The following is a 12,721-nucleotide window of genomic DNA, read 5'->3' on the forward strand; positions in this document are numbered from 1 at the left end:
TAACCACTGTGTTATAGGACTTACTAGATGAAGGGAGTTTACTTATCAAATGACTACTCTTGCTACTGCAGATTCTACTAATTAAAATTTATTTTAACTGATACACAAAACCATAAAATTTGTATATATCAATGGAATACCTTGTAATATCCAATACAGGTATGTTGCATATGTTTAATGGGTTAAACATTTGTCTTCTCAAACATTTATTCATTCTTTGTAGTGAAAAGTTTCAAAATCAGCCACCTTTCTGTACAAGAGCACCACAGAGCTTCTTGCTCCTGAGTAACTCAGTACTTTGATCACATTTTCCCCATACCCTGTCCCATTCTCTGATAGCCCAGCTGTTCTGAGATGAACTTTGTGGATTGCACGTGTGAGTGGGATCATGGGATACCGTCCTTCTGTGCCTGGGTTGTGTCACTTAGCACAGTGACTCCACTTCCATCCCTATTGCCACAAACGGTAGGGTTTCATTTGTGCCGTGTTGTCCATTCCTCAGTTGATGGATGCTTAGGTTGTACCTATTGCAAATAGAGCTGCAGTGAACGTGGGGTGCAGATGTCTCTTCAAGGTGCCGATTTCTTTTCCTTTGGGCCGATGCCCAGTAGTGGGACTGCTGGGTCAGATGGTAGTCCTGTCTTAACTTTTCGAGGAAGCTCCATGCTGTTTTCCACAGTGACAGTGCTAATGTACATTCCCTCCAGCAGTGTGCAAGGTGCCTGTTCTCCACATCTTCGCCAGCACTGGCTGTCTTTAGTTTGTTTGGTTTGCCTCTCTTTGGTTTGTTTGTTTAGTTTGCCTCTCTTACTAGGGTGAGTTGATATCTCGTGTGACTTTGATTTGCCTTTCCCCAGTAATTAGTAATGTTGAGCCTTTTTCATGTGTGAGTTGGCCATTTTTATGTCTTCTTTTGAAAAATGTGCATTTAGATTTATTGCCCATTTTTCAGAATTAGGATGTATTTTGTTGTTAAATTTTTGATATTCTTTATATATTTGGGATATCAACTATTTGTCAGTTGTATAGTTTGCAAATATTTTCTCTCATTCTGTAGGTTGTATCTTCACTCTGTTGAGTTTCCTTCACTGTACAGAATGTACTGCAGACTTGACACATTCCTTTAGACACCTCCCTTAAAAATATCATCTCAGTTGATACATTATAGGTCAGTAACTTTGCCATCTATGTACATTATGGAAAAGTGACACACGTATTCTGGCTAGATTCAAATTCCAGCTTCGCTCAAATTAGCTGTATAACTCTAAGCATGTTACCTACTCTTTGTGTATTTGCTAAAGGCCTGAGCCCAGCTTTTGTTAGCCCTCTAGATCTTCTCAAGGGCTCAATATTTTCTAGGTTGAACAACTGATTATTTGTGGCCTGTTTGCTCTTTCGGCGTATATTCAATAAAAATTGTGCAAGCTGCAAGTGTCAGTTCCCTTTAGAAACTGTTTTGTGTTTGTAATACCATAAAACCTTTTGGTTACAATCTTCATTTCCTAAGGAGGATGTGCTAAATATTAAAAGTAGCAGCTAACTATATCATCCTGTTGTTGCCATGGAAATGTTCCAAGTAATTTATTTCAAACTAATGTATTTCAAAAATTGCTCTGGATTTTGGTTCTTTGTTGCCTGGGTTGCTTTTTTGTGATTTTTTTGTTCACTCTCTCTATGTTTGTATGTGTGTGTGTGAGTGTGTGTGTGTGGGGGGGTGTTTAAACATTTCGTATATCCAAAGACAAGTGTTGTGAAGATCTTTATCATTTTCAACTTTGCTGTTTCTTGGTAGAGGAAAGAAAGCATGGATGTATTAGAAGGAACCCGACTGTACTCCTTTTCAGGACTTAGTCCCTACCTACAAGGAGTATTGGTGTTTTTCTGAGTATAGAGTAAGATTCTAATGTCTGGAAACAAAAGGAAGTTTTTAATAAAAGCTCCTTTTGCCACATATCATGCAAAAAATTCACTCACTTTTATATCATCCACATGCAAATGGGTTGAGTCAATGAGCTGGTAGCATTCTTTATCTTCAGGAGGCAGCATGTATGGGAAGAACACCAACTTCAGGACCAGGACGTGGATTTGTTCCAGGGGAGTCAGTAGCTGGACAGCCTGTGCCCTTGGGAAAGTCACTCAGCCTTCCTGAACCCATTACAGCCATCTGTAAAAGTGCAGATCCTCGTAGTTTCTGTCTGACCTGGGTTGTGGAGACCATGTGAGAGAAGGTGTGCAGAGAACCCAGGCTGTGGTGGAGAGGGAGGAGCCAGGAGGAGCTGTCCAAGTGCAGGCTGTGCGGGTTCCCAGCTGTGCAACCAGGGCAGGTTATCAGTAGCTCTAGGTTTGCTCTTTCTCCTTTTTATCTTGCTTTCTTCCTTCCACAAATATTTTTTGATAGTTTGCTTTGCATCAAGCACTGTTTTATGTACTATAACTGCAGCAAAAGGTACAAGGCTCTGCTTTGTACCTTTCATTGAGGCAGCAGAGTGCAGATGTTACGAGTACTTTGGGAAACTGCCTGCCAGGGTTGAATCCAGCTTAGCCACCTATGGCTCTGTGACCTAGTATTTGTGAACACATTATCCCACATCTCTGTGTCTCGGTTTTCTCATTTGTGAAGTGGGGATGGTGATGATAGTTACCTTGTTGATGTGCTGTGAGGTTACCTGGTTTAGTCATAATTTAGTGCTTGTTTAGTTATCATTATCATTGCATTCTAGAGTGGGATAGAAGAAATGAAATTGTGATGAAATAGAAGTGCTATTATGTCAAGTAGTAATAATAAGTTCTGTGAAGAAAAATTTCTCAGGTAAGGGGATGTGAGTGGCAGGGAGAAGGAAGGGTAGATATTTTAGGGTGTCAGAGGCTTCTTACAAGTCACTGAGATTTGAGCATAAGTCTAAAATGGGAGGTTGCATCCTGTAGATCTCTAAGGAGTGTTCTAGAAAGAGGGAGCCCCCTGTGCAAGGCTCTGAAACAAGACATGCTTGGAGCTTCCCAAGGTGTTCCAGTGGCAGAGTGGGAAAAGGGGACGGAGGCCTTCAGTGACATGGGAACCAGAGGCTGTGTCATGCTGAAACTTGTAGTCATGCTCAATGCTCAGTAGGTTTTTTTTTTTTTTTTTTTTTTAAAGAGAGAATTTTTTAATATTTATTTTTTAGTTTTCGGTGGACATAACATCTTTATTTTTATGTTGTGCTGAGGATCGAACCCAGCTCCCCATGTATGCCAGGTGAGTGCGCTACCACTTCAGCCACATCCCCAGCCCCTCAGTAGGTTTTAAACAGAGTTTAAACATACTTAGAAGGATTGCTTTGGCTGTGCTGTGGAGAGTAGACTGGAAGTGACAAGTGGCAGGAGCACAAGAGGCAGAGCTTTGAGGTAGCCCGTGCAGCAGCCAGGTGAAGAGTGCAGGTGTCTGGCAGTCAGACTGTGAGAAGCAGGAGAATTCTGGGTCTGTTTTGAAGTTGACAGAATTTGATGTCTGGAGCCAAGGACAGAGAAGGGTCAAGGATAGCCTGAAAAACACAGGCCATGCCGTTTATAGAGGTGACTGAGGGAAAAGGGACACTCAGGGCTCTGTCTGAGACACCTGTTAGTTGATTCGGTGGAGACACCAGACAGACAGCTAGATACAGGAGTCTGGAGGGGTTGGAGCTGGCCATTCAGGTTACAGTTGATCTATGATATGATAGCACTTTTGGCAGTATGTGTTTCACAGAGTTGTTTTATGTATGAAAAATATTCAGTGATTTTTAATTTTTTTTTTTTATGAACTAGAACATTTTCTGTGTTCATTGAATTAATGAATAAATAATGCTATGGTCTCCAAGGCGCTTTTCTCTTTCTTCATCTTCGTCTTCTCCTAACATGACAGTCTCTATATCTCTTTAGATACCATAATTCAGAAGTTGTGTTATTTTCAGTCATTATAGGTTGACACTTACAAGCCCAAAGTTTCTATTTGAGTTTGTCAGAGTATCTTCATGAAAGAACAAAACATTTATAAAGGTACATAATTCCAAGTTTTAATTGTCAAATAAAATAAATTTTGAACTGATATATGGTAGAGTAAAATTTATTTTACTTGACAATTAAAACTTGGAATTATATACCTTTATAAATGATATATGATAGAGAAAAATTTCCTAGCAAGATAGAAAATATTTTCCTAAAATATAGATGGTCCTGGGATAGTACCTCTGCTGCTATTTAAAACCATGAGGTAGGTACATGTTCACATATGACAGGTTATCTGATGAGTAAGAAAGCTCTTACTTTTTTCTATTTTTTTTATACCATTAATAAAGCAATTTATTCGTTCTGTTGATATAAAAATAGTGATTAAGTATTCCTTGACAGCCATTTGGATTCCTGCCTTCCTTGGAATTACATGCTTGAGTGTGCTTGTGTGTGTGTGTATGTGTGTGGGGGAGGGTAAGAGTGTGTGGGAGTGAACATGTATGTGTGAGTAAAATAATAGGGAAGTGAAAAAAGTACTCTGATGGATACCAGGATTTTAAAAATTTATAACGAACACACACACACACACACACACACACAAATAGGTCAGTGGTTGCTGAAGTCAGGGGAAAGAATTGACTATAAAAAGGGCTGAGGGAATTTGGGGAGCTGATGATCGTTCTGTACCTTAGTTGTGGTTAAATAATTAAATGTTTTTGTTATAACTCAGAACTGTTGGTTACTTCTGGTAAAATATGCACCAAAGAGGGAAGTGCTGTGGTTGTGTTTTTCTTGTTTTCTCCCACACTTTTTAAGTGGATAATGAATATGCATTGTTTTTTAAAATTAGAAGAAAGTTATTTTGAAAATGAATAGCAAAAGAAAACAAATGGCCTTTCTCTAAGGCCAAGTCCATTAAATTAACTCACAGCTAATAATAGTCTCTTCTGTTGGTAACAGTAAGATTGTTTTTCTTTCTGTTCCTGAGTAATGGGTAATTTTGGACAAAATTCTTTTTTTTTTGGTGGCATTTGGTTTTGGTTTTGAACATAGTTGTAAGAATCAAATGTCTTGAGATTCCAGTCTAAACAGAGATTTACTGTGAAGTCCCGGCTTAGGAGGAAGTAGAGGCTCACCCAGCCCTTGCATCCCTCACTCTGTGTCCAGCCTGCCAGCCTTTGGCTCTGAACCGCCAGGGTGTATGGTGCTGGGGGCTGTGGTGGAGCATTCCTACTCTCACCTTGTACCTCTCCTGGAAATGGGTATGTAAAAGAAGACTTTTCTCTTCTTTACTTAGGAATTAAATTATTTCTTCCTCATGTTTCTTTTCTATCAGTTTGAGTTATATCTAAAGTGGAATAAATCAAATAGAAATATTAAAGATAAAACATTGTGTCTCCCAGCAGCTTGGGAGGCTGAGGCAGGAGGATCATGAGTTCAAAGTGAGGCGCTAAGCAACTCAGTGAGACCCTGTCTCTAAATAAAATACAGAATAGGGCTGAGGATGTGGCTCAGTGGTGGAGAGCCCCTGAGTTCAATCCCAGATATGCCCCTTCCCCCCAAAAAATTATGTGTCAGTCTTCTGGGGTATTAATAGAATTAAGTGAGGAAGCAAAATACTTGTTTTTTTAATTGTAAATGTACCATATTTCTAAACCACTTGGATAATGAGGGGAAATTTACAGAGTGGAAAATCAAACATAGACAGTTAAGTTGGTTATAATTGTTTCCAGTTTCATTTGCTGCTATTATGAGGAAAGTTAAGTTGATTGTGTACTAAGAATGGGTTTTTACCAATCATTTTATTGTTCTTATATACAGTTGATGTGTTAAAGAAAATTGACATTCCATCTGTATTTATTGGTGAATCATCAGCCAGTTCCCTGAAAGATGAATTCACATATGAAAAAGGGTAAGTAGTGAATATCAAAAATAATTATAATCATAAAACTTAAAATTCTTCTCCTCCTTCTTTTTCTTCTCTCTCTTTCTCTGTGTATTTTTCCTGGTGCTGGTGATTGAACCTGGGATACTTTACCACTGAGCTACACCCCCAGCACTTTAGTTATTTTGTGACAGGCTGGCCTTGAACTTGCAATCCTCCTTCCCCAACCTCCCAAGTCTCTGGGATTATAGACTGTGTCACCACACCTGGCTAAACTCTTCCTTATGTTAGGGTGGAATTATATAATGTTCATTGTAATCAAGATTATGTTTTAGTATGAACTCTGTTGGCTGAATTTTCTCTCTTTAAGTCATGATTTTAAGACTGAATTGTACTGTTTCTTCTGTGTATGATTATATATTATATTCATGCTAGAGAATTGGTAATGTTGGCACCAATGTTGCTAACAAGATATATGTGTGTGTGTGTGTGTGTGTGTGTGTGTATGTGTGTATGTATGTATGTTATGTGATTATAAAGGGGGATTTATTAGATTGGCTTACATCACCAGAAGCTGGATGGTTCTAAGGTGGCCATTTGTGAGCTGCAGAGCTGGGGGAACAAGTAGCTACTCAGTCCAAGAAGCTGGAGCCTTAGAACACCAGGTATCCTTGATGCCACCCCAGTGCAGGCCTGAAGGCCCAAAATCTTCCTGGAGTGTCACTGGGAGAGTCTTCTTTGGAAGAGTGAAGGAGCTGGTGTCTGATGTTCTTAGGCAATGGCAGCAGCAATCAAGAACCTGCTCAAGAAGAACAGAGCTTGCATCTGCTGCTGCTTCCTTATTCTTCCAACTTGTATTCCATCCAAGCCTCAACCTATTGCATGGTTATGTCCACACTTAGGAAGGGTCTCCAGTTCATTACTAGGAACACCTTCATTGAGACCACCAGAAGCCTCTTAATCTCTAGCATATCTTAATCCAATCAAATTGAAAATGCAGATTAGCCATCATATGTATCTTAAAGAGTCTTTTTGTTTCTGATTATAAAATCATACCTTTTACATTAAAAAGTAATACATACATGCTGGTAAAATCTGCAAAACTTCAGAAGTGGAAAATATTTGAAACAAAGTTCCCCATGATGCTGTTCAACAAGAGCTATTACAAGCTTTTAGTTTTCCTCTGTTTGATTACTCATGTTAATTAATGATAATGTGCTCATAAAATGGAACCATATAATACATAATATTTGTACTTTACTTAGTTGATATTCTTTTTATGTTGAGACAAATCCACAAGACCTTTTATCCCATCTCTTGGAGGGAATATATTGAGGGATTGGAAAATTTTGGGGTTTTTAAAAGTTTAATATTCCAAATAGGACTTGAGGCAACACCTGTAATTGAACAAGTTAATGTAACTGCAGTGGATTTATCTTTTCCTGTCAGTTCATTGCAAGTTGACTAGAAAATTGCAAACATCTAAATAAACATCTAGATAAACACAGGGTATTGAATGTAAGCAAATATTATATTTTAATGCTTTTTAGACTTGTACATATCTGTGTGCCCTTTCCAACTGTCTGTCTACCTGTGTTTCTAACATTTTATCCATTCTCTTGTTTTCCCGCAACAAAGCTAGGGGAAAATATATTAATATATTTACTATTTAATACATAGATGTAATTATATGTATTGATGTACTTTTTTGCAGTGCTGAATATATGTGTTTCTAAAAGATACAATAAATCCTGAAGGGATACTATTGCTTCTAATTTAAATTTAGGACTTCAAAATTTACTTCATTTATTTTAAATCTGTTTTATTTTTCTAAGTTTAAAGACACAAACATAATAATTACTATTAGTTTTAATTACACAATATAGACAGAGTCAGGAAAATAGTATCAGTACTATTGCCAACATTTTTTTGGGTGTGGGTACCAGGGATTGAACTGAAGAGCGCTCGACCACTGAGCCACATCCCCAGCCCTATTTTGTACTTTATTCAGAGACAGGGTCTCACTGAGTTGCTTAGGGCCTTGCTTTTGCTGAGGATGGCTTTGAACTCTCGATCCTCCTGCCTAATTCCTCCCAGGCTGCTGGGATTATAGGCGTGCGCCTTTGTGCCCAGTTTATTGCCAACATTTTTAAAAGCAATTCTTCCCCTGCTTAGAGTATATCATACTAGATATTAAAGTTAAATTATTTGCTGTAAAGACGTGGAATACTCTTCTCTATGTTGTTGTTTACAATTGGAAATACAAGTCTGTTTGATTCATTCCTTTCAGAGTATGGAGAGTGCTCCTCCTCTTGCTAATCATGATTTTTTATTGTTAAGTATAAAGTCAAAACAATAAAAATAAAGTATAATCAAAGAAGTCCAGGTTGTATTCTATTCTTGTCCATCTTGATCTGATCCTTGCCTTGTAATAGTAACATTTTTTTTCAAAAAGATCGTTTATTATTTAATTCACTAAATTAAAGAATCATAGGCAAGTTATATACCTTTTCTCCCTTATCTTCAGCTCTGAGTGATGAACTGAATTCCTCTTCCTGCTTTTGGCTTAACAGTGTACCCAGGAGATCATACCAGAGTAGACATATACTCGTCACACCTTCTTACAGCTGCATAGAACTCTATTCTTTGACTGTGTTGGTTCACTTAACCAGTCCCCTGCTGTTGGACATTTGAATTGTTCACATCTTTTGCTGTTGTACTGGTGCTTTAGTGAGTAATCTTGTAGAGAAGTCCTTTAGTGTTTTTGACAGTATACTTCTGGAATAGATTCCTGTAAGTGGTGTTGCGGTTCAGAGGTTAAATGTATATACCCTTTCCTGGCTATTGTCTTAATTCCTTTCACAAGGGTTGTGTCAGTTAATGTGTGATAGTACCTGCTTTCCCACAGCCTCACCAACAAATTTTGTTGTCAGATTTTTGAATTTTTGCTAATCTGATAGGAGAGTAATGGCATCTTGCTGTAGTGTTAATGTGTATTTCTCTTATTACGAACAAATTCAAGCATATTTTTCTTATGCTTAGCTATTTGCATTTTCTTTCTATTAACTCTTTAACCCATTTTTTTCCCTGTTAGGTTGTTGGTCATTTTCTTTGTTTAAGTATGCTAGAAATTTGTGATATGCTTCAAAAAATTTTTTGTGTTTTGACATTTTCATTTTATTTATGAGTTGGTTTTTAAAAATGTGTTCACTTAGCATGATGTTTTCAAGGTTCATCATTTCATTGTATGAATTGGTATTTTATTTCTTTTTTGTTTGTTTGTTTCTGAATGATATTCCCTTATATGGATATGCCACATTATATTTATTAGTTGATGGACATTTAGCTTGTTTCCAAAATATTTTGGCTATTATGAATAATGTGAGCATTTACATATAAGTTTTTACATGTATGTGTGTTTCCATTTCTCTTGGGTGTATATTTAGAGTGGAATTGCTGTTTACATAGTAACTTTATGTCTGATATTTTGGGCAATTGCTAGACTCTTTTCCAAAGGGCCTGCACCATTTTATAACCTCACCAGCCAAATGTGGAGGTTCTAATTTCTCCCAAAGAAATTTAATAACCAACTTTTCTAGGTCTAGGAAAAAACTGATATTTTTATCATTATTACTATACTTATAAATTAATTTAGGGAAAATTGACATTTTTAGGATGCTAAGTTTCCTTTTTCAAGGATGTGATATATCTTTCCTTCTATTTATTCAATTAGTAATCATGAGTTTGTTTTTGGTGTTTTTTTTTTTTAGTCCAAAATCTATATGAGAAACACATTTCTTGTGAAATTTATGGCTAGGTATTATATTGTTTGCTATCATAAGTAGGGTCTTCTCTTTGTTTACATCTGCCACTTGTTTTTTTATTTGTACGTATGAAAGCTCTTTTTATGTGTTGATATAATTATATGCAATTGGACTGGATTCTCTTATTGTTGTGAAGTTTCCCATTACAAATAGAAATAGTTTTATCTTTTGCTTTGTAATTTTTATACTTCTAATTGTTCTCTCTTATCCAATTGCTTTGGTAATGACTTCAGCACCACATAAATAATAGTGGAGATAGTGGCCATCTTCCTCTTGTGTCTCACTTTTGTGAGAATTCTTGTTTATTCTTTAAGATTCTTTTTATCATATTAAGAAAGCATGTATCAGTTCCTGTTGTGTTGCATTTTATTCTTTTTAACAGTTTTCCAGTCTTTTAACTACTGTTAAAAAACAGCAGTCCAGGACTGGGTTTGAGGTCCAGAGGTAAATCACTCACCTAGCATGCCTGAGGCACTAGGTTTATCCTCAGCCCCACATAAAATAAAATAACGATATTGTTATAGGTGGACACCTATAACTGAAAAATAAATACTATGCTAAAAAACCCACAGCAGCCCAGTAGTCCTTTATTCAGATCAATATTAATTCACTTACCCTGTAAAGCCATGAGATAAGCCTGGCTTATCATCCTGACTTCCATCACTTCTTAACCTGTTTCCTTCAACAAAAATTTATCATCTCTGGGCCTTAGCTTCCCTCCTCTTTAAACATGGGAACAACAATAATAGAATTTATATATACAGCATTTAAATTCTTTGAAGAATATCTAGTATGTAGTAAATTCTTCATAGGTGTTCCTTCTACAAATAAATAACGTGCACTAAACAGTGCTGGGAGATTTTTGACCATACATTATGTGTAGTTGTACAGCTGCTTCTTTAGCAAAAGTACCTGCACATTACTAAGGATAAATTGTTGAAAATTTCACTGTAACAACTGTCACATGGCCCTCCCCAAAAGATAGTTATTGGTCTTTTTAGTTAACTGCCAATCTGATAAGAAAATGCATTGATGACATTAATACTTATTTATTCATAGGGAACATTTTTGCAAACTGGTGTCCTTTGTGTACTTTGGTCTTTTAAAACTTTAACTCAACAAGCATTTTGTAAATTTGTACCTACAAAGGTAAATAACTAGGTGATATACAGTTTTCAACGTTGCAGGTGGCGAAGGAGTTTCATTGTTCATAGTTGTAGGATATGGGGGGGTTATTTGGTGGCTCTCAGAAGGTCACAGTCTTTTTTTTTTTAATTTGTTTTAATTAGTTACACATGACAGTACAATTACCTTGACATATCATACATTTGAATCAGATGGGATATAATTTCTCATTTTTCTGAGTATACAGGTTGCAAAATCATATTGGTCATGCAGTCTCTTAATGGACTCGCTTTCTCTTCTGAAAATGTGGCATGGGAGGAAAGAACTTGCACTTCCCTCCACCTTCAGCTTTCTGTCTTCTCAAGGCTGTGCTTTTTTTTCTGTCCCATTCCTATCCCTGGGCATAGAGACTGTGTCATCGTCAGTATTCAGTAAATGTGGGTGAAATTAAACTGTAGGGAACATAGGATGTTGGACGAGGCAGCCGCCGGCTTTGTCTGAAAGGGGCAGCAGGTTCGAGATGGCAGTCAGCTGAGGCAGTGGTGGTGTGCAACCTGAGCACAGCTTGTCGCCTAGAATGTTGGTCTGTAGGCCCTAAGCTGGGTTGCACTTGTAAATCCACTGCAGCTTGGTGTTTTAGGTGGCAGGGGTTGGGTGTCAGAGCAGACAAGGCCAGGCTTCCTGTGAACAGCCCGGTGGGGAGATACTGTTAAGAAGCTTAGGCCGCAGCACTGGTTTGAAATGAGCCTGGGAACACATGGAGAGGAAAATAAGGCCTTATTTCCTGGGCCACCTGGGACTCCGCTTCAGTAATGACTATCAGCTGCGGAGCTCATGGGGGTATGCTATCCTCAGGAGTGGGTGGAAGCGTGTGCTAAGGTACTTACTAAAGCTATTTTAATACCTCCTTTTTCAAACACAGATTAGTCTGGGACCAGGACAGGGTGACTCTGCAGGCTTCACTGTGGGCAACCTGAGTACAGGAGGAAACAAACAGGGCCAGGGCACGGACGTGCTGTTGTTGCCCTCTGCCCTGTGTCCTCACTGCCACCATTAGCCATCCTCAAGGGATAAAAAAGCAGTGTCCTGCACGTGTGCTCAGCTCTCCATTCAAGGAGTCCCCCTTTATCATCATGGGCCATTTAAAATCGTCACGATGTACCTTCGCAGCAAACTAAAATGACTTGAAATACAGCAGGCAAGCATTAATAAAGTATGTAGAATGTCAGGTTTCATTTGATTTCATTTTTATAGTTACCAGCACACAGGAAGTCTCTACTGAAGTGGTTTGATTTCTTGTTCACTGGGACTGTTCTTTCATTTTATTTCGTACCTAGCAGCTCGTTTATTTCTGAGCAACCCTGGGGCTTGTTTTATGGGACAGTGTTTATTTATCTTGTATAAACCTCATGTGTCTTAGGAGGTAAAAAACCATAAAGAAGAAAAAAAAACCAGAATATAAGAGGTGTAAGTGTTCTGCTAAAATATGAAGAAGCTACAGTCACTTAAATTGAGGCTGGGCAGCAGATAATTTCCAAATCCCAGCGATGTTAATTTATAGCATGTAGGCAGGGTGAAGTGAGGAGGCTACAGAGGATTAGCATGTCATAGAAAGGCCCTTTGTACTTAGAAGTGGTACCATTGACTCATGGCAGTCTCAGAGAGTTTGTACCAAGAACAGGGACATTATTTACAGAGCTGGCCTCCTGCTGGAAAAGATACTATCAAATAGATAAGCTCAGGCCTGCTACACTGTACCTCTTTAACACTGACTGATTAAAACTACCACCAAAAAGAAAAAGAAAAAAAATGTATGTGAAATCCTTTGTTATCCTCATTCTGGTGGAAAGCGACTGAAGTTAAAAAAACAAATAAAGGAAAAAAGAAAACAAAACCCCACTTGTATTCAAGCAATCTTGGCAAT

General features: G+C 37.8%; 1 protein-coding gene across 5 annotated transcripts in view; it reads left to right on the forward strand.

Annotated features, from left to right (window-relative positions):
• The window catches only part of Rnf13 (ring finger protein 13), a 111,257-nt gene that overhangs the window by 68,579 nt on the left and 29,957 nt on the right, over nucleotides 1–12,721 (forward strand). For 4 of the 5 annotated variants that reach the window (XM_076868496.2, XM_076868494.2, XM_076868497.2 and 1 more), the window contains exon 6: nucleotides 5,785–5,875. The exons of the other annotated variant lie outside the window; for it this stretch is intronic. In XM_076868496.2, coding sequence (XP_076724611.2) covers nucleotides 5,785–5,875 — 91 coding nt within the window. The remainder of the gene's footprint in view (nucleotides 1–5,784; nucleotides 5,876–12,721) is intronic. 5 annotated transcript variants of the gene reach the window in all.

Source organism: Callospermophilus lateralis, chromosome 10 (genome assembly GCF_048772815.1).
Source record: "Callospermophilus lateralis isolate mCalLat2 chromosome 10, mCalLat2.hap1, whole genome shotgun sequence".
Taxonomy (NCBI): domain Eukaryota; kingdom Metazoa; phylum Chordata; class Mammalia; order Rodentia; family Sciuridae; genus Callospermophilus; species Callospermophilus lateralis.